At 53.0% G+C, this 23,534-nt stretch overlaps 2 protein-coding genes across 4 annotated transcripts in view; one reads left to right on the plus strand and one right to left on the minus strand.

The window, feature by feature from the left end:
- The first annotated feature begins 6,427 nt into the window (after positions 1-6,427).
- Slc16a3 (solute carrier family 16 member 3) lies at positions 6,428-15,591 on the plus strand. Of its 2 annotated transcripts, none has more exons than XM_004655041.2 (6): positions 6,428-6,446; positions 11,018-11,112; positions 12,152-12,401; positions 12,763-12,906; positions 13,240-13,998; positions 14,695-15,591. In XM_004655041.2, the coding sequence occupies exons 3-6, from the start codon at positions 12,179-12,181 to the stop codon at positions 14,967-14,969; spliced, it is 1,401 nt and encodes a 466-aa protein (XP_004655098.1). In that variant the 5' UTR covers positions 6,428-6,446; positions 11,018-11,112; positions 12,152-12,178; the 3' UTR covers positions 14,970-15,591. The 2 variants fall into 2 exon arrangements, with proteins under 2 accessions (XP_004655098.1, XP_045014259.1); XM_045158324.1 differs by lacking the exon at positions 6,428-6,446 and adding an exon at positions 6,908-6,930.
- Positions 15,592-18,611: 3,020 nt separating this feature from the next.
- Positions 18,612-23,534, minus strand: part of Csnk1d (casein kinase 1 delta) — a 34,041-nt gene continuing 29,118 nt past the window's right edge. Inside the window, exons 9-10 of one of the 2 annotated variants that reach the window (XM_004655040.3) lie at positions 21,776-21,838; positions 18,612-20,677 (exon numbers count right to left, since the gene is read on the minus strand). In XM_004655040.3, coding sequence (XP_004655097.1) covers positions 21,806-21,838 — 33 coding nt within the window. In that variant the 3' untranslated portion in view covers positions 18,612-20,677; positions 21,776-21,805. The remainder of the gene's footprint in view (positions 20,678-21,775; positions 21,839-23,534) is intronic. The other variant, XM_004655039.3, reaches the window with a different exon arrangement.

A 23,534-nucleotide genomic window follows, 5' to 3' on the forward strand; every position in this document is an offset into this window, starting at 1 on the left:
AACCTAATGGGTGTTATAGCCAGTTTCCCCATACCAGTGTTTGGCACACTCTCCTGTTGCTATTGTTAAGCCATCTTATGTTGGCCAGGGGGTGATGTCCACCCTCTGCTCATGCCGTCATTTTCCCTGCCATTGTGGAGCTTCCCCTTGAGCCTGTAAGCCAAAATGAACCTCTTTTTTCCCACAAGCTACTCTTGGTTGGGTGATTTCTACCAGCAATGTGAACCCGACTGCAACAACATCCTTAGCCATCAGGGAAATACAAACTAAAACTACTTGGAGATTCTCTGTCACTCCTGTCAGAATGGCTACCAGCATAAAAACAAATGACAATAAATGCTAGTGAGGATGTGGAAAAAGAGGAACCCTTCTACACTGTTGTGTGGAAATCAGTGTGCAGGTTCCTGAGACAGCTAAAAATAGATTTACCATATGACCCAGCTATACCACTCCTAGTCATATATCTTAAGAAGTTATCTCACTACCTTAGAGATACTTACTTCTCCATGTTTATTGCCACTCTATTCACAATAGCTAGGAAATGGAACCAGCCTAGATGTCCCTCAACTGAAGAGTGGATAATGAAGATGTGGTACATTTGCACAGTGGAATTTTATTCAGCAATAAAGAAAAATGAAGTTATGAAATTTGTAGAGAAATGGATGGATCTGGAAATATTATACTAAGTGAGGTAACCTAGGCCTAGAAAATCAAACACCAAATATTCTCTCTCATGTGAGGATCCTAGCCACAAATATTTAGGCTTGTATGTTAATTGGAGTAAAAATCAGTAGCAGAGGCCAGTAAGCTAGAAAGGAGCCATAAGAGAGGGAGGACAGGGAAGGACTTAAGGAGATGGTATTGTATGTATGTAAGTAGAACAGATTACTAGGGGGTGGAATGATCTAAGCGAGGTCAGGGAAAGAGATTGAGTAAAGGAAAGATGGGGGAGGGTTAGTCAAAATCTAAGAGGGTATGAATAATCCATGTGGAAACCTACTTCTTTGGGCAATGGCATATCCAGAAGCCACAGATTGTTACAAGAAGAGGTTCAGTGTTAGGGATGGGACTTCCAGTGAGTTGTTGGCCAGGGAGGTCCTTGATGCCCCAGAACATTATAGGCCAATTCCAAAGCTCTTTGTTTCCCATCAGGAATAGATGGTAAGACCCTATTGCTGAAGACTCCACATGCTTAGACTGCAAGGTCACTGAGAAATGGAGCTGGAGCTGAGCTGTAAACCTCCTCCATGAAGACCAGCTGACAGAAATAAACCCTGAAGATGGTGACTGCCTAGATGCCCTGCCAATCCAGGGGAAGAAAAGATAGATGCAGATCCTAAGGAGAGAGCCACCCCATCATACCTCAAAAGGGCCCTGACTGAAACTAAGGAAAATTGGCGAAACAAGCAAGGGTGCTGTTTTCCTGATGAACTGGATACAAGCCGGGGGAAGGAGACAAACACAGAGAAAAATCAATGCCTACCAAATCAGAGAGCCAGAGCCCCAGAGGCCCCCAACACCTCATCACTGAAGCAGACCAAAAATGAACCCAACATGGCTCAGGGAATTTTTTTTAAATTAATTAATTTATTTATTTGAGAGCGACAGACACAGAGAGAAAGACAGATAGAGGGGGCGAGGGAGAATGGGCGCGCCAGGGCTTCCAGCCTTTGCAAACGAACTCCAGACGCGTGCGCCCCCTTGTGCATCTGGCTAACGTGGGACCTGGGGAACTGAGCCTCGAACCGGGGTCCTTAGGCTTCACAGGCAAGCGCTTAACCGCTACGCCATCTCTCCAGCCCGGCTCAGGGAATTTTGCAGAAGAGGGGCAGAAAGAATGTCAGAGCCACATGTTGGGTCATGATATACAGAGACATTTATCATACCAATAACTGTGGGCTAACCCCACAATGCACGACCCATATACCTCAACAAGGAGGGGCCAATGGGGAGGGGGTAGGTCATGGATGAGCCTAATAATGGTAGCAAACTGCCTGTACTTGCAGAATAGAAAATTAATTAAAAAAATAAAATAAAATAAAGTGATTAAAAAAAAAGAAAAAAAAGAGTCCACATTCTTTCTAAAGATTCTAAGCTTCAGATCCCATAGTAGAGACAGCACATAGCCTGGGTGTGAGGTTGGACAGCTGTGGCCATTTACATGTATGGGTTCTTTGCAGTCTGGCATTTGTAAACTCGGCAAGGCTTACATTGTACTTCGTTCAATCACTTAATAGAAAATGCACATAAGATTCATTTGAAAAGTATGCCCAATTTCATGCTGAGAAACATGCAGGAAGTTCAGTGTAGTACAATTATGATAAAATAGTATAGCAAACTGTTTTGTTTTAAATTGCAGAATTAGCAAGTAGAATACTAGCTGGGAGGGTGATCTTCTGAAAATCCTTTGAATATATGGTTTAGAGTATATGACTTGATGGCTATATGGACTTAATTTTCTGAAGTAACCCTAGAGTATACATCAAGAACAAAAATAGTATAATGAACAACAGTTTTAAATAGTGACTTACCAGTCATCTTGATAAAATGAGCATTGACATGTACATGAATGTCAACATTGTGCTTTTCCAATTCAGTACCATGTTATGCCATAAAACTGCTATAGTTATAAAAATTAGGATTAATTAAAAACTGTTGAAATCTTAAAAAAATAAAATAAAACAATAAACCCTGCTGGGACAACTGGATGTTCAAATGCAGAATGAGAACAGACCTCTATTTCAAACTAGTCACAGAGGTTAACTCACAATGGGACGATATGTCAGCAAACCACCAGTGCTTAGAAGAAAACATAAGAGGAGGGATTAAAAATTTTTTTAATTTTTGTTTTTTCGAGGTAGGGTCTTACTCTAGCCCAGGCTAACCTGAAATTCACTATGTAGTACCAAGGTGGCCTCGAATTCATGGCAATCTTCCTGCCTCTGCTTCCCAAGTGCTGGGATTAAAGGAATGCACCACCATACCCTGCTAAGGGTACAATTTTAATCCTTAGCATCACAGAAAAAAGAAGAAAAGGGAAACATACTGGTAAATTTTCATGGCAATGGTTTTTTGACACAATACCAAAAATAGAAGCAGAAATTTTAAAAAGTGAAATTCAAAAGACTGAATTATTATATAAAGCACAAGAATTATTTGCTGGGGCTGGGAAATGGCTCCACCATTTAAGGCACTTGCTTGAAAAGCCTGATGGCCTGAGTTTAATACCCCAGTACCCACATAAAGCCAGGTGCACAAAGTGGTGCACTGTATCTGGAGTTTGTTTGCAGCAGGCAAGAGGCCCTGGTGTGCTTTCTCTCTCTCTCTCTCTTCCTTCTTTCCTCCCTCCCCCTCTCATAAATAAGACTAAAGAGATGGCTCAGAGGTTAAAGACACTTACTTGCAAAGCATGCTGGCCTGGGTTCAATTCCCCAGTATCCATGTAAAGTCAGATGCACAAAGTGGCACATGTGTCTGGAGTTCATTAGCAGTGGCAGAAGGCCCTGGTGCATGCCCACTCTCATTCGCTCTCTCAAACACATAAATATTAAAAACAAAAGAAACCCTAAAATCCACCAAAAATAAGTGTTGGCAAGTGTGTAGAGAGATTGGAATTGTGGGCTGGAGAAATAGCTTATTGGGTAAGGCGCTTGCCTGCAAATCCTAAGGACTAGGTTTCTCTCACCTTCCAACTACCTGGCTCTGTTTAGTTGGAGTGCCAAGCATCTTCCAGGCTAATATGTTTATTTTTCTGGGAGCCTGGAGAGGATAGTAAGAAAAGACCCGAGGGGGTGGGGGTGGCTGGAAAGGTAGCTCAGTGGTTAAGGCACTCATCTCCTTACATCTTAGGTGTGGAGGGCTGGGGAGCACTGCCTTTTACTGCACTCGAAGGTGTGGCTCCAGGTGTGGAGTGATGGGCTATTAACAGTTTTTACAATATACCCTGGATAAGGAGTCCTCAGACAACAGGGTCAGGAGCCACGAAGATGGGAACCCCAGAGAGAAGGGCCTTGGCTGGGCTGGGTCAGTTCTTCACATGGTCTGGCCCCAGTCCCAGCCATGGGCAGCAGCTTGTGCTGGATGATTCAGCCAAGTCTGACTAGGCCTAGCAACTAGGCTGCAATATGACAGAACGTGAAGGATCCACATGGCCATGGATATGGGGTCTGTGTGGCTCTGTGGTCCTTGGGAATTTCCTTGCTTAATCGAGCACCCTGTCTGAGAGCCTTGATGCTTGCTTGCTTGCTCCTGGCTGGTGATAGACCTCACACCCCATGGCTCCTAGGGATGATGATCTTGGGAAGGTCTATGACCGCTAGGATTTCCAGCCACTAACTCTCCTTGCAGCACATGCCAGGGCTTGATGGGCCCTGTAGCTGTGGCCTGGAATGGAAGAAGGTGGGAGTAGGTGGGGGTGGTATGGGGGTATGGTAGGTTATGTAGGAGGCAGGGTCGAGCTAGTTGGATAACTGGGCAGAGCTGGGAAGCTGTCACTTCATCAGGATTGGCCACCCCTTCAGAAAAGGGCAGCTTGGGTTGGCACAAGAGAAACGGGACACAGGAGCTGAGTCTGAGGACACCTCCCACACCACTCTGCACTGAGATGCAGGCACAGGAGGCTGCAGTGTGGGAATTTCATCCATGGGCTCTGTGCCCTGCATGCCCCCTGATTTCCTCAGAGAGTAGGGTATGGGGGTCCTCCAGGTCTCACAGCTTTGAGAAGACCTGGCTATTAAGGCAGGAGGAGGCTGTGAGACCTGGGACATCCCAGCTTGGTTTCCCTTTCCCAAATGGCAGCAGAGCTATTCCTTCTGAAGGAAGGGTGGGGGATGGCAGGTCCAGGGCAGAAGGCTACACAGCTCCTGCCCACATGGAACTGTAGGCCCAGGAGGGCCTTGGGACTAGCCACCATGTCCACGTGATGGTATCTGAGTATCTACAGCAACCCCCAGATCCGAGACAGGGAATATGACCTCCCTGAGGTAGGATCATTTCTGTAGCTCTTCTGGAGCTAAGTCCATCTCTAGCTTCTCTCTGAAGCTAGGGTACCACTGTTGAAAACTGTACAGGAAGACCACTGCCATCTGAAGCCTGGTGGTTTGCATAAGACCCTGTGGAGACCCTGCAGACACATGAAAGAGTTCAGCCACCTATCTCAGGTCTTCATCCATTTACCTGAGGCTCCCATGCCACTTGTTGGAGGTAGTGGGATTCTCACCATGCAGGCTTATGCTTTGTTTTTTGCCACCCCCTCCCCTCCCCACCAGCATTTTGGAGTAAAGAAGGTCAGGGCCTAGGCTGGGATGGCTGTCCAACACTGAAAAGGCTCTTTTCAGGGAGAAGCCTTTGGAGGATGGACACTGAACACTTAATAATTGAGCAATAGGGGCTGGAGAGATGGCTTAGTGGTTAAGCACTTGCCTGTGAAGCCTAAGGACCCTGGTTTTAGGCTGGATTCCCCAGGTCCCAGGTTAGCCAGATGCAAAAGGGGGCACACGCATCTGGAGTTCGTTTGCAGTGGCTGGAGGCCCTGGCATGTCCATTCTCAATTTCTCTGTCTGCCCCTCTCTCTCTCTCTCTCTCTCTCTCTCTCTCTCTCTCTCTCTCTGTCATTATCTAATATATAAATAAATCAATGAAAAAAAATAATTGAGCAATAGGTCTTAGGCTGGGATCTCGGAAGGTTGGAGACTCTGAGGCCATGACCAACACCATGGTGCCCTGAAGTTACCATGGCAAGGAAGGTAGGCAGCTGGGGTCTTCTGGAGTTAGCAGGTCTTGCCCTGATTCACCTTCTGTTCTGAATGTGTTGGGATCTTTGTCTAAGGCAGTTACCATCCTTAGTGAGGTGGACTACTCCCTCTTAGGCCGGGTGCCCAGAACACCTGTTCTGGGCCCTGTTCACCAAAGTGCAAGCTCTCTGGTGCCTCCTTAATCCCTAGCACCCAAAGTGCCTAGTCATTTTCATTTCATAGACTAGAAAAATGGGGCACCCGTGGAGTACCGGTAAGTACTCCAGTGGGTCAGAAATACGGCTCCATCTTCCATCAACCCTGCATTGTACCTTGTGAGCTGTGTTTGCTGAGCAGGATGGAGAGCTGACAGTCTTGCCCCACCTCTGGGTCTGGGCTGGGATGGAGGGGTGGAGCAGAGCTGGGGTGTCAGTAGCTGTATCTGGCTTCCAAGGACACAGGGCCATGGGGGAAAGTCAAAGTACAGAGGACTTGATAGACCTACCCAAGATTGCTCAGGGCGCGAAGTCTTCCAATCCCCAGCAGGAGAGGTTTGGGCTACTCGCATGACCTGGAAGATGTGTGTTTTGGATGGGGTGCAGGTCCGAAGGAGGTCCAAGAGAGGAGAGCTGGCCCGGGTGGCTGAACTGAGGTGCGGGCAGACGCGCGGGCGCGTGCTGCTGCGCTGTGGGTAAGCGTGCCACCAGCTAGAAGGTGAGGCCCAGATGTGGGGGGCGAAGGGTGCCTGTGCCAGAAGTGGTGAGGTCGCGGCCATGCTCTCCTAGAGCCATGGCAAAGGAAAACCGCGGCCCTGGGAGGGGAAATGGAAGGGCCGAAGAGAGCCAAAGAGAGACCAGGTGTGCAGCCCGGGTCCGAGGGCTCAGGAGTGGCAGACTTTCCCACGAGAAGGCACGCGTCCGGGCGGGGTCTGCGTGGGGACTCCGATGGAGCAGGTTCAGGCCGGGGACCCCGCAGCAGGCGGAGCGCAGGATGCGGCCGCGCCGTCGGGGCACAGCGGCCGAGGGCCCCCTCCAGCCGCGGCGCGGGGTTCAGGCGGGGCGGGCGGGCAGGGGCGGCGCCAGGCGGCGGTGACGTGCGCGGAGGACGTGCCGCGCGAGGGGTGAGAGCACTTAAAGTCGCCCTCGGCTGGGCGCCCGGCGGCTGAGGCGGGCAGACGCTGGCGTAGCGGCGGCGGCAGGTAGGCGAGACGGGATGCTCGGCGCGCGGAGCCAGGCGGGGGGACTCCGTTCCCTGCGGGCTGGGCCTGCATCCGCAGCTACCAGGGGCTGGCGCTCCCCGCCCCTTCCCCTTTGGGTCTCTGGTCCCAGGACGCTGCTACCCCGGCGCTGCACCGGAGGGCTCCGGCCTGGCGGCCGCACGCACCCACACCCCCGCCGCCCAACCTCGTCTCGCCTCGGCGGAAGCCTGCCGTCGAGAGGCCCTCGGAGGCTGGGCTAGGGTCAGGGGGCAGCAGCGCGGGCCGGCCGGGCGGTCCCGAATATAAATAGCTTGGTCCGCGGCGCCTGGGCTATATTTGGTGGAGATGCCGTGGTCGTCCCGACTCCCTGAACCTCCAGCCGGCTCGGGCCGCCTGCCCAGCGGGAAGGACACACGTGCGCTTCGGGCGGCGCTGAGCTGGGGATGCCTCACTCTCTGGTCCCTCTTTCACCTAAACTCACCTGCTGCATCCAGCCTCAGAAAGTGGCTAATATCCTAGACCAACACACGCGGGGGGGGGGTTCCCCTCTAGAATGGACTAAGTTCTTCCTAGCTTCCCCCCCCACACACACACACGCAGCTCCTCATCCCGTGGGCAAACCAGGCATGGTCTCAATTTTCTTATCTGAAAAGTGGATGGACACAGCGCCTGCCTGGAAGCTGGACCAATCAAGAGGCAAGTTCCAGGTCAAGGGAAGCCGTTAGCTTTGGGGCCACTACCAGATATAGTGCTGAGTGAGGAACAAAGGGGCCGTGGGCGCCAGTGTCCTCTCTGACTCAGATGCATTGGGCTTTATGTCTAGGACACCCAGGCTTACAGAATCACTTTCAGTGATGAGCAGAGTAAGGGGCCACTGGTCTGAGAGTCAGCAAATGGCAGAGGTCCGTGTGACCCCAGGTTCAGGTGAGAGGTGGAGGCTGTTTGTGAGGTGGATTTCTTCCAGAGCCGCTCTTTCCATAAGCCAAGTCCAGGAGCTGCCTGGTGTCCAGTGGATGCTGGGTCTGTGCTGAGAGGATAGTCCCCAGTGTGTTGGGATTCCCTTAGGCTGGGCAGTGAATGATACACAGCTAGGATAGTGTGAGGAGCAAATCTGCCCCTCGAGGGGCAAAACACTACCTGGCCAGGTATGTATGGGGCCAGACCAGAGTTTTGTGATGTGGACAGAGCTTAGGTGGTCATCAGGAGGCTGGATTCAAAGGTGGACTTGCCCACACCCCCTAGTAACCTTAGGTAGGCCCTGTTACTCATAAAACTGGTACTCACTGCCTGGAAGTCTGAACGGTTGGAGGGACGGAAAGTAGAAAGTTCTGTTGACCCCAGAGCAGCCATCAACGAATAATGTGGAAGGGACCATTGGATGGGACTCCACAGTGTGCCTTTCTTTGTGCCATGCTTGCTTGCTCCAAGACCGGTCCCGCAGTAACCGGGCCATGTGGGAGGGGAGGACCAGTGAGGAGCCGGCTTCTGGCGGGCCTTTCTGGGTGGTGGCGCTGAGCGATAGGAGGCGCCTCCGGATCAGGCCTTGGGCCACCTGGCACAGGGCTCTGGCGCAGGGGCGGGGCGGGGCAGGAGTGAACAGCGCTTGGAGCTCTCGCAGTCTCACCTCGCGCCAGTGCAGGCCTCTGGGCCTCAGTCTTCATTTGTTGAATGGGCTCTGAGGGGCAGATGCACGCATGGACCCTCTGTGCGACCCTCATTCACCAGTCAGCGTCCCAGAGCCCCGGGTCGCGCGACACAGTACCTGGAAGAGGGAGGTGGCCCCATCTCGCGAAGGGAGCTGAGAGTGGATTTCGGGGAGCCGCTGCATTGGAGCTGGGCTTGGCTGACCCAGGCAGTGTTGCGTGCTGCAAGTACGGTAGTGGAAAAGACCGCTTATTCTAGGCAATACGGCAGCGACTCCTCCCTTGGCGCGGTCACGTCCCCCACGTCCAGAAGCCTCGTGGGCGGAGCTTCTTTCCCTTCCCGGCCCCTCAGGGCCCCACCTCGGGCTTGGGTTCAACCTACCTAGCCCCGCCTGGGTTCCTCATCTCTACGCGCCCCGGGGGCAGATGGAGTGAATTGAAGCTATTTCGCTACCGTCCTCCAGCCTGAGCAGGGCTGGCGAGATGGGTGTCCGCTTTTCTCTAAGCGCAGCTTTCCTGCCTGACAACCCGCTCCTCAACACATGCTTCCTCCCTGCCTGACAGTGATGGGGACTAGGGGACGGGGGAGTTGGGGACGACTCCCTAGCTGCCCTCCACCTTTGGCCTTAAGCTTGGGGTGGAGGCTGTGCTGCTTAGGAGTCGGGAATAGAGTAAGGTGGACTTGGGGTGGTCCATGCGGTGTCCAGAGCAGACCTCAGAAGGCACCTCAGTGGAGAGTGGTTCTGGGACAGCCCAGTCTTGCAGAGAAGGTCCCATAGCAAGCTGGAGCAGATCCCCAGAGCTGTCTGTATTGTGCAGCTATGGGCTAAGGGTTCCTCACAGGAGGTGGGACCAAGCCCAGCTTTCTTAGAGCAGCACTGAGGGGTCCCAGGTCTGAGAAGGTGGCTGATCCTAGGTCGGGAGTGTCCATTCCTTCAAATGAGGCCAGTGTTTCCACCCCAGTGGACCCTGCAGAATCTATATGAGCTGACACATGAGTGCCTCAGAGGCGCCAGGCGAGCACTGGATGGAGGCTGGGCGGCCAGTGAAAGCTGGGTAGAGGGCTGCATCAGTTTAGAGTCCACTTTCTGCTGCCCCTGGACTCCTACAGAAAAAAGCCCTTGTGCACACTGATGGCTCAGGCCTGGGGGCCTACTTTCCTACTCGCACGGGGGAGGGGCATACCGCTGTTTGCACAACTGAGCTGCTGTGGGGAAAGCGAGAGTCTTCCTCCTCCAGCGGTAACACCCTTTTGCCCTTGCCACCCTGAGCTTCCTTGGTGTTTTGTCACTCACAAAGGTAGGGCCTAGGCTGGTCCGGAGCCTGCTCTCCTGGAGCTGATGGCCCAGTCCTTAGCAGCCTTAGAGAGAGGGGCAGATAGCAGGCCTACAGCCCTGAAGTGGTAGGGTACACTGGATCCTGGATGTGAGGTCTCCTGGAAGTTGCCACATATTGTCCCCGTTCAACTATAGCAGGCGGGGATGTGGGATATGTGAAAAGCCTCAGGGGCCCAGCCCTGGGGAGTACCCTGGAGCCTCTCCTGACCCAGCCCCAACTCAGATCAGCTTTCTGTGACCCAGAGGCTCAGTTATTTCTGGGCTGCTTCCTTGGGAGGGTAAATGTCACTGAAAGGCCAGCATGCCAGAGTGTGCCCATGGATATGCTGTTGGAGGTGGACCATGGTAGTTGTTTCTTCCTGGTAGGTGAAGGCAGACCAGCCCCAGGGTTTTCTTGGAGCTCTGGCTTGAAATTCACCCATCCATACTTAGTCTACTAGGGTAACTAATTCCCTAAGGTAGGCTGGGCTTATGGGAATCCTGGTCCCATGTTGGGGTACCCTTCCTAGGGTTTTCAAGATAGGGACTCACTCTAGCCCAGGTTGACCTGGAATTCACTGTATAGTCTCAGGATGGCCTCAAACTCAGTGATCCTCCAATCTCTGCCTGGGGATCAAAGGCGTGTACCACCACGCCCAGCTCTTAGGGGCCTTTTAAACTCAGGGCTAAAATAGGTATGTTCAGCACTGGGGGGAGGGGGGCCCCTCACAATGTCTGTCCTGGCTGTTATATATGACACTCCCTTCTTTGGGCCAGTTCAGAGGGTTGCAGGCTGGGCCAAGGCCAAACGGTCAAAAGCAGGAAACAGCCGTGGAAGGGTAGCAGGTACTCTAGGCAGAGCTGTGTGAACTTCAAGGAACCCTGGGTGGGGTCACACTGAGTCTGGGCCCTTCACCCCTATTCTAACGTGCCTGTGTACTACCAACCTCAGGGTTCTGTGCTCATAGGAGGAAGCCTACAAAAAGGCAGGGCACAGACAAGCAAAGCAGCCCTCCAAGGGTGAGCAGCCAGCAGAGGTAGGAAGGGACTATATCAGCTTTCCTGGCTAGGGGTTTACACCCTGTACGTTGGACACCCTTAAACACCATGGCTTGTTTTTCTCCCCAGAGCACCGCCTGACAGCACACCACAAGTGGGGAGAGAAGAGCAGGCTGGACTGAACGCCTAGGTTGGAGGCCACTACTACAACAGCTCAATCCTTGGTGAGACGGGGGAGGAGGCCAACAGGCCAACCTCTGGGATTAAGGAGAAATCTGACTGGGGGGAGGGTTGTCATGGGAAAATTGAAATGTAACTCCAGCTTTTGGACTTGTTCTGTCTCACATCAACTAAGCTCCTAAAATTCACAAAAAGGGAAGTCAGACCTAGGCTGGTGTGGGGTTTGGGATAGTGCTTGTTTGCCTTGGCAGCTGGGTCCCCCCAAAGGATCTGCTCCCGTGGATTAGATACAAGCTGTCCCTGTGGCCTGTTCTTCCTCAGCACACATCCTTCCCTGGCCTCAAATCTTCTTGTAATACATCAACTTCAGCCTCCCCTAAAAGCCACTGTCACGAATGGTTCCATGAACCCAGAGGAAGGGAGGAGAGTGACAAGTCCCTTCCCCCACCCTATTGCAGCCTATATATGTATGTACTGCCCCACCCAGCCATCAGTCAGTGAGCAGGGTCCACAGCGGGCAGGTGTGAAGCCCTTAGGGGTAAGGGAGCAAGCACAAGAGGGACCCCATTTAGATTTAGGCAGAGCTGGGCAAAGGGCTGGACACGCACCCTGGAAACTCCAGCAGAGCCTCAGAGCATGGCCCAGGAGAACCAGAAGTGCAGGCTACTGCCAGGGTTCTGCTGCAGGCAGGGCACAGCTACTGCCAAGCACAAGGGTCAGAAAATACCAGCCAGGACGACTTCCCCACCCACAGGTCTGCTCTTCTCAAGAGGTAATCTGAGTCTTGACTGAGCCTCAGAAAAGCCACTGCCCTTTTCAGCCAGCTGTGTGGGAGCAAGGAGGCTGAGTGGGGTGCCCAGTCAGCCCCACAAAGCACTAAATAGGTAAAGGTGGGCAGGGGCAAAGGCCCTGAGCCAGCCAGTACTGGCGGGCTGCCATAGCTGAGCTGCTGAAGTGAGTGGCCAGGTGCCAATCGTTAGGCTTCCTCAGTGTCTTGCTTGTCCCTCTCCCCACCCTCTGCTGGGCTGCGTCTGAGATGATCACCTTGGCAACCTAAGACAGCCTCACGTTCTGTCCTCTCAGGTTGAGGTGGAACCAGCCCTCCTTGCCATGGGCGGAGCCGCGGTGGACGAAGGTCCCACGGGTATCAAGGCCCCTGATGGGGGCTGGGGCTGGGCTGTCCTCTTCGGCTGTTTCGTCATCACTGGCTTCTCCTACGCCTTCCCTAAGGCCGTCAGTGTCTTTTTCAAGGAACTAATGCGGGAATTTGGAATCGGCTACAGCGACACAGCCTGGATCTCCTCTATCCTGCTGGCCATGCTCTATGGCACAGGTGAGGTGTATACTAGAGGAGGCAAGGAAGCCCAGGAATCCTGCCCAAAAGCTATGGATTCTCTAGAGAGCAAAGTATGTCTTGGCCCTTGTAAAGTGAGTTGTGTGGATAGTCTTAGTAATCAGGATACAAGAACAGGTCTTTCAAAGACGTCTGATCCCTGATGACCTGTAAAGGCTGTGGTGGGGGAGCTGGGCTCTGCTCAGTGTCCATGGATATATGGCACTAAGAACCCGGTCCCTAGCACTCACTCAGCACACCTGATACAGCTGAATGCCTGAAATGTCCTGGGGAACGACCTTAAGCTGGAGATGGGTGGGGAGACAGCATAGCCCCGCCCTCAGCTGCTGCCTCCCTACAGGTCCACTCTGCAGTGTGTGTGTGAACCGCTTTGGCTGTAGGCCTGTCATGCTTGTGGGTGGCCTCTTTGCATCCCTGGGCATGGTAGCCGCTTCCTTCTGCAGAAGCATCATCCAGATCTACCTCACTACAGGGGTCATCACAGGTGAGTGGGGCGGGGCCTGCGAACCTCTGGGTACCAGGAGGCAGATATGGCACTTTTGCTTCTCAGTTCTGACCCTTTAGAGAACAGGCGGGCACTGTGGGCTGTCTTGACTGCATCCTTCCCTCCCATCCACCTCAGTCCAGGGGAGCAATGAACACAGCCACACTGGGGATGAGGGGCCAATGTCTGGGGAAGCCTGGGCAGGGTTGCAGGTCTGGGGAAGACACAGGGGTCTCAAGGCTGCTCCCCTGTGGGCTTAGGTGGCAGTCTCACACTGCCTGCCCTCCACTGCAGACTGGGAAGACACAGATCTCACACTGGCTTCCTTTGCAGGCTTGGGTTTGGCTCTCAACTTCCAGCCCTCCCTCATCATGCTCAACAGATATTTTAACAAGCGGCGCCCCATGGCCAATGGACTGGCAGCAGCGGGAAGCCCGGTGTTCCTGTGTGCCTTGTCTCCATTAGGGCAGGTACTACAGGACCACTATGGCTGGCGCGGGGGCTTCCTCATCCTGGGAGGCCTGCTCCTCAACTGCTGCGTGTGCGCCGCACTCATGAGGCCACTGGTGGCGCCCCAGGTGGGCGTTGGGCCTGGGCCCCAGCAGCAGTCCAGGCGCTTACTGGACCTGAGTGTCTTCCGGGATCGTGGCTTCCTCATCTATGCAGTGGCTGCCTCCATCATGGTGCTGGGCCTCTTTGTGCCTCCTGTGTTTGTGGTCAGCTATGCTAAGGACTTGGGTGTGCCTGACACAAAGGCTGCCTTCCTACTTACCATCCTGGGCTTCATTGACATCTTCGCCAGGCCCACAGCCGGCTTCATCACAGGGCTCAAGAAGGTGCGGCCTTACTCCGTCTACCTCTTTAGTTTTGCCATGTTTTTCAATGGCTTCACCGACCTGACAGGCTCCACGGCCAGTGACTATGGTGGCCTGGTGGTCTTTTGCATCTTCTTTGGCATCTCCTATGGCATGGTGGGGGCTCTGCAGTTTGAGGTGCTCATGGCCATCGTGGGCACCCACAAATTCTCCAGTGCCATCGGCCTCGTGTTGCTGTTGGAGGCTGTGGCTGTGCTCATTGGACCCCCATCAGGTGGTGAGTGTTGCTGGCAGGAAGGGCAGGGCAGAACAGGGCCTCCCTGCGGAGGGGCCACCCACTTCCCTTTTGACAGTCCCTCTTGACAGTCCACCCACAGGGCCTGGCAACCCCTTTCAGACATTTTCATACCACAGGTGCAGCTCTTAAGGGAGAAGAGCTAGTGCTTTATTACTTTGGGCCTTTTTCATTTTGAAGAAGGCCAACTGAGGAAACACTCAAATAAGTTATAGGTTGGTTTGGGTAGAAGAGGTCAGCACGGCCAGGTTCTGGCCTGTCCGTAGATGCTTTATATTCCTGCCCTTGGTCTCTTCAGCCACCTCATGGACCTATTTGATCCCCTGCAAACCTGGCGCATCCTTTCTTCCAACAAGGGTCTTGGGATTCTCAGCCACTGGGGTGCACACCGAACTGTGCTGGGCCACTAGAGGGCTCCTTGGCTGGGAAGGGGGACCACGCCCTGTGACTCTGCAAACCCTCAAGGCTCCTTCTATTTTCAGTCTCTGTCTTTGCTCCCTGGGGAGGAGGGAGAGGAGGCTGGGGAGTGTGGAGTATAGTGTGCTGGTGTGGATGGCAGACAAGGTGATTGTATATTTGGGGAACTTCCCTAATGTCAAGAGACCACGGAGTCTTTGGGAGCCCTGGCTCCAGTCAAGGTCCCTCCAGGAGCTGCTGGTAACCTGGGTCTTCTTGCAGGCAAGCTGTTGGACGCAACGCATGTGTACAAGTATGTGTTCATCCTGGCAGGGAGCGAGGTGCTCACCTCCTCCCTTGTGCTGCTGCTGGGCAACTTCTTCTGCATCGGGAAGAAGTCGGAGGCGTCAAGACCCGAGGTGGTGGCCTCGGAGGAGGAGAGGCTCCACAAGCCCCCTGTGGACGTGAGGGTGGACTCAAGGGAGGTGGAGCACTTTCTGAAGGCAGAGCCTGAGAAAAATGGGGAGGTGGTTCACACCCCAGAAACCAGCGTGTGAGGGGCCTGGCCAGGCGGGCAGGGAGCAGGGAAGAGGTACAGAGACTGGCAATGCTCGTATTTATTTCACAAACAGGACCAGCTGAGGTGGGGCCATCAGGCTCAGCTCTGGCTACCTGGTCAGCGGGTCAATGTTTTGCAGGGGAGGTGGCAGAGTGGGACCGTGTCATTCCAAAGTGGATCTGTGGTAAAGCCAAGCAAGCCCCACAGTTACCAGCCGCCTGCACCAGGGACCCAGCCTGCTGAATCAAAACAACCTGGACCACCTTCTCCCACCCCCTCCCCAGTCAAGGACCTAGAAACCCACGCTTAGGCTAAGACAACATGACTTTAATCAGAGGGCAGGGCTGGGACAGGCTGGCAGGTAGGTGCTGGCCCCCAGGCCCTCCCTGGTGCCTGCTTGACCCCACCTTCTTGCCTCCCACCTGGCCCTTAGTCTCCTGTGATGGAGACAAAGTGCTCTTCCACCTGAGCGTACAGAACTAAACCTGGGTGTGGGAGCAGTCTCAGAGGGCCTTGTCTCAAGGAGACTCATGCAGTTTTGTGAAGTCGTCTGTTCACCCTGAGTCCCACCTTTGGTTAAGCAACAAACTGGTGATTCTTAAAAAGTGTTTCTGGTCTTACTCAGCTTTCCCAGTGCCATTTGTGCTGGGACATTCCCTGTTGACTCCTGGGGTTGGTCAGCAGCTCCAGTAGTGATAGGTCATGGAGAAAAGGGGGCGGGCAGGACAGGGAGCCCTGACAGAGATGAGTGTTTTGGTGGCACTTAGAGGCCAAGGGGTGAGGGGACTAATACAGTGTGAGCTGTTCACGGTGTGTGGACTGGAGACAGGAGTTTCCTGCCTTCCATTTATTCACCCCTCTAATGGGCTGGTAAAATTTACTCTATGTGGTCAGCACCCGCTGATCTCTGCTCCCCGTCCTTTATCCAGCCTGCGCTCAGCGCTTGAGCTCACCCTTGGCACCTCACACCCACCTGCCCTGTGGCCAGTGGTGGCCTGTGTGGCTGGAAGCCCGGTCAGAGGCCGCTGGGGCCGCCTCAGTAGGTGGTACGTCGTGGGCGCTGGGGACGACAGCGAGCACCGTGGCGGGCTGCATGCAGCCGGAGAGAAGCCACGTCCCTGCTCCTCTGCAAGGAAAAGGGGGCGAGAGCTCACACCTGGGCCTGGGTTCCCAGGCTCCCTTGCCCTCTGACGGGTCTGGTCCTGCTGGGCTGAGAAAGTCAGGGGGCTTGCAAGTCACCAACATACACATGGCTCTGGGATGACCCCTTCTGTCTGGTCATGTTCCCTCTAACAGCTGGTGGGCCTTGCTGGTAACTACAGGAGTGACTGCTTAGCCTCAACAGCCTAAGACCATATACATCCTGAGTTTCATTTTCCTTAGTCAACCTCACCACAGCAAGAGGGCCTAGGCTTCGGGACAGGCTGAGCCCCAAATGTAGCTCTGCCTACCTTAAGGAAGGAGGCAAGACAGTGGGGAGTGGAGGCACTTTGGTGCAGGCTCAATGGATGGCCTAGGAAGACACCAGGCAGCAAACAGATACCTCACTCTCCCAATCACAGTCTTGTTCCTCAGGGTACCCAGGGGCCCTTGGACCCCCCCATACCCTTCTTTCCTGGGCCTAACTACACTGACCCTGCTGGCTATAGCAGTCACACTAGTGGGAATGGCTTCCTCGTGGAACCATCGCACCAGATCCTGATGATGACCCTTAACCACTTCACCTCAAGTTAGCCCTTGTCCTCACCTAAGCTGTTTTGCCCAGGTGAGAGCAGCAGGAAGCCCCCCCCACCCCCAGCCTGTCTCACAGCTGTACCCAGAGGATGTGAAACGTGAGACAGCTAGGAAACTGGCAAATTTTGAGATCAGTATGTTCATCTTCATATTCCCTATGAAGATGTTGCTTGGCAGGAATGGACCTGCAGTGGGTTGGAGCCTTCATAAAGGAGATACTCTATGGCCCTCAAATTCTTCGAACTCCCAGGATGACACTACCTAGACCCTGTATTGAGTAGGCAGGTTCTTCTGTCTGCATTTCTAGCTTAATGTTTTCCAGTTGGAGAAAAGTGTACTTTCTGTCCTCAAGATGTGGGAAGCTGGACACCTTGAGTAGCAATGGAGACAGCACGTGAGGCAAGAAGAGTAAAGAAAGGCCTTGGCATACTCTGGGGCCACAGGGGACGTGCCAGGACTCACTCTGCTCCCCAGGGCCACCACAGCAGATGCAGATTCAACCCTCAAGAGAACCGCACATTTAGCATCTTTTGAAGATGCAAATGAGTGAGAATCTGCAGTGTGTGTCCCATCTGGACTCTCCTCTTCAGTGGGCCTGCGAGCGCCTGCAGGGAACATTCAGCTAGGGGTTGAATGAACCAGGCATGTGGGCTAATGCCCAACCTTGTACTTGCCTTGCCCTTTCTGGAGATGAGTACATGGTGGCCCCAGCCACAGCAGAGAACATCTGCTGGCAGGCACTCATATGCATTTCAAGGGTCTGTGGATGAGGATCTTGGGGAGTGGCCACCTATACATACAGTGCTCCTGATCCAACAGTCCTATCTAGACCATGTGCTCTGGGGTGCAGAGTCCACCCAGAACCAGGTTATGACCATACCCTTCCTTTACTTCTAGCACAGGCACTGAGCAGTGGGTGGCTCCCAGAGGTGCCCCTACACTGCTCGTTAGGAAACAGAAGAGAGCTCTGGGCTGGGAAGGTGCCGGTGTAGGCAAAGCTAGCAACGCCTCATCTCCAGCCAGCAAGGGGTAAAGGGTTCCCTTACAGAACGTACAAGACAGACCAGAAGCCAATTTGGGATGCTCACCCAAAAAGGCTGAGTAAGGCAAGTTGGTGGAGGTCGAACTGCTAGGGGCTCCTGGCTTTGAGACCCCTAGCGGGGGTTCCCTAAAGCACATACATGCTCAAAAGCACCACTAGCTGGATTTTGACCAAAAAGTCCTGCTGGCACTTTGACATCCTTTATAGAAGCACCTTCCATGGCAGGGTGAATGTTATCCTAGCAACCACATCATCTACTTTCCAGAAAACCCAAGATACATGGGTACCTTAGACCAACACTACCCAGAGGTTAGGGGTCTATATCATTAAAATGTCTAAGACAGGGTGGGGGGAAAGACTCCTAGAAATGTCATTAACATTCCCAAACAGACTCACTCATGATGCCCCTGCCTGCCCAGGTATACCAGAACCAGTAGGAGGATGTATCTTGTGGTACCTGCTCCAACTAGCTCCCCAACACCCACAGGCAAAAGCAAGCAGGAACACCCTTGCTCTGGAGGGCTAGCTTCTAGCTTTGTCAGGTCTGTAATTCCAGTACTCAAGAGGCCAAGTAGGAGGACTGACCTGGTTCAAGGCCAGCCTGAGTTCTAGAAAGACCATCTCAAAAATACCAAAAATGAGGGCTGGGCAGGGTGGCAAAGCCTTTAACCCTAGCACTTGGGAGGCAAAGGTAGGAGGATCACCATGAGTTCAAGGCCAGCCTGAGACTACATAGTGAGTTCCAGGTCAGCCTGGGCGAGAGTGAAACCCTGACCTTGAAGGAAAAAAAAAAGCCACTTCCATGTGGCAAAACACAATGAAATTCCTTGGCTGCTGAAAAAGACCACACAAAGGAAAAAGAAGAAAGGTAGAAGTCATTATGAATTTATTATTTACACAATTGTTAAAGTACACAAATACAGTGGTAGTACAAACGCACAGCTCAGAGACTGGTCACCAAGACACAGGTTGATACACACATTCTATCTACGCTTCCTGCAAGTGATGATGGGATTAAATATTGGGCAAGAACCGTCACAGCCACACCCTCCAGGACTTGGGATGGGTCCACTCAACACAACCCAGCAGAACAGGGCCAGGCTACACCCTACCATCCTGCTGATACCACAGCTATCTACAACAAGCACACCAGGCAGGGCTGCTGCCACCAGTAACAGCTTCTAGGAGGGGAGGCCCAACTCTGATGAAGGGTTTGCAACATGAACCTCAAACTTGCCCTGACCCCCCCCCCCATGACCTCCCACTGTACTCCCAGACACACAAGCCCCACGGAGTCAAGGGCCTGCTCACTGAAATGTGAAGTAACCAGCTCAGGATTCAGGAAGAAGCACCCACAGGCTCAGGTGGCTGCCTGACAGTCACACTGAGATGCTAATGTACACTAGAAGTGTGCCCAAGGGCCAGCTGTCAGTGCCAGGCAACTACAGAAAGGAGGGAAAAGCCATGGTGGCATCTTCTGACACCACAGCTATGAGAAGCCCCATTCCTTGCAAAACAGGCTGACAGAAGTGGAAACGGACTCAATGTATACCACACCCCATTACCAGATGGGGGAGCTCAGGCTCTGCTGTCTCTGCATCAGTGGCACATGGTAAGGAAGAGCATCTTGGCATCCTGACCACAGAGTGGTGACAGTACAACCCAGCCTGCAGATGGCCATGATGTGTGGCACCACTTTTCTGGAGGGGAAGGTTCTAGATTCAGGTGGGCAGGCACCTGCTTCTTGGCACTTCAAGGTAGATTCCCTCCAGCCACTGGTCCCTCTGAACAATGGTGCCGAGGACAGCCTGCTCCCTGGCTATGAGTAGAGGCAGTAACAAACCAAAGTGGCATGGTAGTACTTAGTTTGTTCAGCAAATTCCCAATTCAAAGGCATATAGGCAACCACCACCACCACAATGACAAGATGCGACCCCCAACACAACCCACACACTGTTTCACAGTCCTCTCCCTAGAAACCAGAAATACATATTCAACTTTGAATCTTGGAAATTCCCAGCATCCTACTGGGCTCTCAAGGCCTCCGTGTGCAAGTTCTTCAGAGTTCTTGACTTCTCTGGGAAGAGCACAACATGCTTTGCTGGGGACACTTCTGTTGCACCCTTGCTTCACAGCAGTCTGCTTTCTACCTGCTCTGACAATGGCAGGCATTTCAGTTCATAGTGGTAAGGGGAAGTGCCCAAACTGGGATGGCAGGGGCCCACAAGACATACACTCATACATTAACTTCTGATGAGAAATTCTCTCCAAAGTGAACAGCACAACACAAGAAAACAACACACGTCCCTGACACTCCAAGGTGCCCCTCTCCTGTCTGCCTCCTCCTTATAGAGATGCTCAAAAGCCAGCATGTCTTAGGACTCATTAAGGTTGTCATCTTTTTGAAGACCGCAAAAACAGACAAGAAAGAAACAATAAAAAGACAGGTTTTCTTTACACAGATTTAAGCCAGTAATTTTTAGCAAAATGATACAAAACTGTCTTAACCAAGTAGAAGAGTGGTAGCTGCGGTGGGATCATCAGGGAGTGCAGGTCCGCCACCACTGGTGGGAGCTGAGAGGCTCTTCACAGGAGTCTGGTTCTCTCTGCAATGGTCTCCCAGACTCTGTTCTTCTTCCCAGCCCCGTGGTATCTGAGCTCATGTGGGGCCATGGTGGCAGCCCTGGTGATGGCAGCTCTTGGAGCCTGTCCGTTTAGTTTATTTTGATTCCCCATGAACGTCGCTGGGTGAGTGGCCTGGAGAGCTCCCGGCGTTAACATTTCGGGTCTAGACCGGGGGGCGTGTCACTAGTAAAGCCATTGGTAACAGAGTAGATCAGCCATGCATTGTCTGCCCTTCACAGCAAAAAGGAGAGTTCTCATCGGTGCACGACAGACTGAAGACCACTGGAAGCCACCCGACCGGGAATCTGTCAGAGCCAAAGCACAGGACAAGGTCAGCATGAGGCCAGAGGAACAGGCCAGCCAGGCACTTAGGCACAGGTAACACATGATGGAGCCTGGGAGGGAAGGGACACCTGGCGCCATTCTAGTCACTTCTAACCCTGGCTGTAAAGAGGGACTTCTGCAGCCAGGACACGTGCTGAGCAGAGCAAGGGTCAGGAAGACAGATAAGAAGAAGCATGCAAGCAAGGAGACTGTTGAGCCGCACGCCTCTAAGGATCCAAGTGGAGCAGTAAGGCTTGCTCCCAACCTCTCTTCCTACAAAGAACTTGCTGCTTTGACATAGGCAAACCCTCTTAAGGAAGACAGGAAAAGGAGTTCTTTTCAATACATTTCCAAGAGTGCGCAAAGTGTTAAAACTGAGCAGGTCTCCCAGCAGCACAATCCCCACCGAAGCTCAAGTCCCTGCCAGAAGGAGTGTCCAAGTGCCACGTGGCCAATGAGAAAGGAGCACAGCGTGGATATCCAGCCATGCACCGACGGCAGGGGAGCAGGTGGCTGAGACTAGGTTAATACAGACAGCTGTGTGGACAAGATGGCTGGTCAGGTACCAAGTTTGGAAAGAAACACAAAATGAGGACAGATAAATGAGAAGAAGGATGACTTTAAAAAGCTAGGATGGATAGAGACCACCAGGAGTCTGAACACAGCAAGAACTCAAGAGCCCGACACCAAGCACAGAACCACTCAGCTGAGCATGACAGACACATGTCCCAGCACAACTGCTAGATGAGGTAGTTCAGCCGGGCAACCAGGAGCCAGGCCTGAGGGCAATGCCAGCACACCAACTGAGTCACAGGGAGGCTAAAGTCCCAATAGGATGGTCCCCTGGGGTCACTCCATCCAGAGACTCTGAGGATGCTTCTCATCCCTACACTGGGCAGCTGACCACAGCTACTCCAAAGGCACACACGGGAAGAACAAGCAAGAAAAGCCTCGCTCCACCTACAGCACGTGGCATGCAAGCCCAGCCCACCTGCAAGCCCCCAAGGTAGGTGGAGAGTGGTGGCTCCCACCCTGCCCGGTGCCTGCCACCTGCCGAGTCCCACCATGAGCACACTCACCCAGTGCTGCCTTCCGATGGAGACGAGCAGCTACTTGCCGAGGTGTTCGAAAGGAATGCTATTCTGAGGTGGGGAAAAGACAGCTGTTGGTAAGTGTCCCGCTGGCCAGACCAGCATGTGAGGCCCAGGCCCCTGACTGCCCATGTCAGGCCTGTATTCAGATATGTCTTTCTCCCTTGACCAGATCAGACACTGACAAGTGCCATTTGGGGAGCCCAGGGAACGGCCAGCATGAGCTTGTCTGTCTCATCACTGGCCCTGGATAAAAGTGACCACAGCTACTCCACCAGACCCAGCGACGGCACGGGATGGGTCCTCCTAAACTCTCATGCTCCTAAGAGAAACGAATATCCAGCAGACGGCGGGGATGAGTTGAGTGGGCCCTAGGAATGGTCGCACAGCACTGTGCACCGAGTGGAAGGGTTGGAATCTACGAGGACACACGTATGGGATGCATGTTCTCACTAATGGTAGCATCAGGCTTCACACCTTATTTTGGAACAGGGTGTAGTTTAAATAAGCCATCAAAAGGAGTAACTGGGCCAGGTGTGGTGGTACACGCCTTTGCATCCCAGCACTCAGCAGGCAGAAGAGGACTGTCATGAATTCAAGGCCACCCTGAGACTACACAGTGAATTCCAGGTCAGCCTGGACTGGAACTAGACACTACCTCAAAAATCAGTAAATAAACAAATAACTGGAACAGTAAGAACTATGCTAGACAGACTATTCTTCTCACGAAGGGAAGGGGAAGGGGAGGGAAGGGGAGAAGGGAAGGAAAAGGCTGAGGAGAAAGGAGCTGCCCACAGACCAAGCCTGGGTAGGGGTGAGGTCTTGCTGCAAAGAGAAGGACATTCCAGTGACCTGCACCCTACCTTAAGTGTAATAAGCAGGAAGGGGCAGCAACATGAGGCTCAGTGGGAGTCACATTACACTCCCACAAGATGAGCAAGACCCAGGAGAACCGACAGCTGCAGAAGCTCAGCGCACACTTCAACATGTGCAGCACCTGCTCCTCTAGCTCCCCTAAGTAGTCTTTCTCACACCAAACCCTACTCTCAGGGGTTCTACCAACCTGCAAGGCTGGCGTGACCTCACTGACCTGCAGCTTCCAAACCACCAGGGCATATACTTTGGCAAAGTCTAGAAAGAGCAGACAGAAGGATGAACTTCTAATTTGTCCTCTTTGGATTTGAGCTGTGCATCACAGACCCTGAGCACATTAATGCTGGTGACACTTTGGAGGGAAAGGGATGCTCTTAAGGGTAGTGGCATTCTAGAGCCAGCCAAATACTGAGGTTGCAGCCCTCAAGAGAGCTGAGTACACTGGGGGGCAACCTGAACAAAAGAAGTCCAGAAAATCCCTAAGGTGGACAGAAGGAAAACTAGGGAGTTGAGACAGGGAGCCTACCAACTGTGTTTAAATGCTACAGGTTTCCATGCAGAAACACAAGAAGCCAAGCAAGCAAAGCAGATTCTGAGCCCTAAGCCCACCAGATGGACTAAGTGACTTTCTCTGCCACTTCCAGGCTGAGGTAGCTATGCCCTGGTGCTGGCCAGGACCACATGGATAAGAAGAGGAAGCTGAGCTGTAGTTTGTGACTGCATGGTAACCATAGAACCTTCTGACCCTTGTATTTCCCTCCAGGATCACAAAATATCAGATGCTTCATTTTCTTAATTTAAAACAAGAAAATATAGCTGGGTGTGGTAGTACACGTTTTTGATCCCAGCACTTGGGGGGCTGAGGTAGGAGGAT

Source organism: Jaculus jaculus, chromosome 9 (genome assembly GCF_020740685.1).
Source record: "Jaculus jaculus isolate mJacJac1 chromosome 9, mJacJac1.mat.Y.cur, whole genome shotgun sequence".
Lineage (NCBI taxonomy): Eukaryota > Metazoa > Chordata > Mammalia > Rodentia > Dipodidae > Jaculus > Jaculus jaculus.

Excerpts from the sequence above, each read along its gene's own strand:
- Slc16a3 (XM_004655041.2), top strand. The coding sequence starts at position 12,179 with ATGGGCGGAGCCGCGGTGGACGAAGGTCCCACGGGTATCAAGGCCCCT. Across the intron at positions 12,402-12,762 it reads GGCCATGCTCTATGGCACAG|GTCCACTCTGCAGTGTGTGT; the intron begins GTGAGGTGTATA and ends GCCTCCCTACAG. Across the intron at positions 12,907-13,239 it reads CACTACAGGGGTCATCACAG|GCTTGGGTTTGGCTCTCAAC; the intron begins GTGAGTGGGGCG and ends CTTCCTTTGCAG.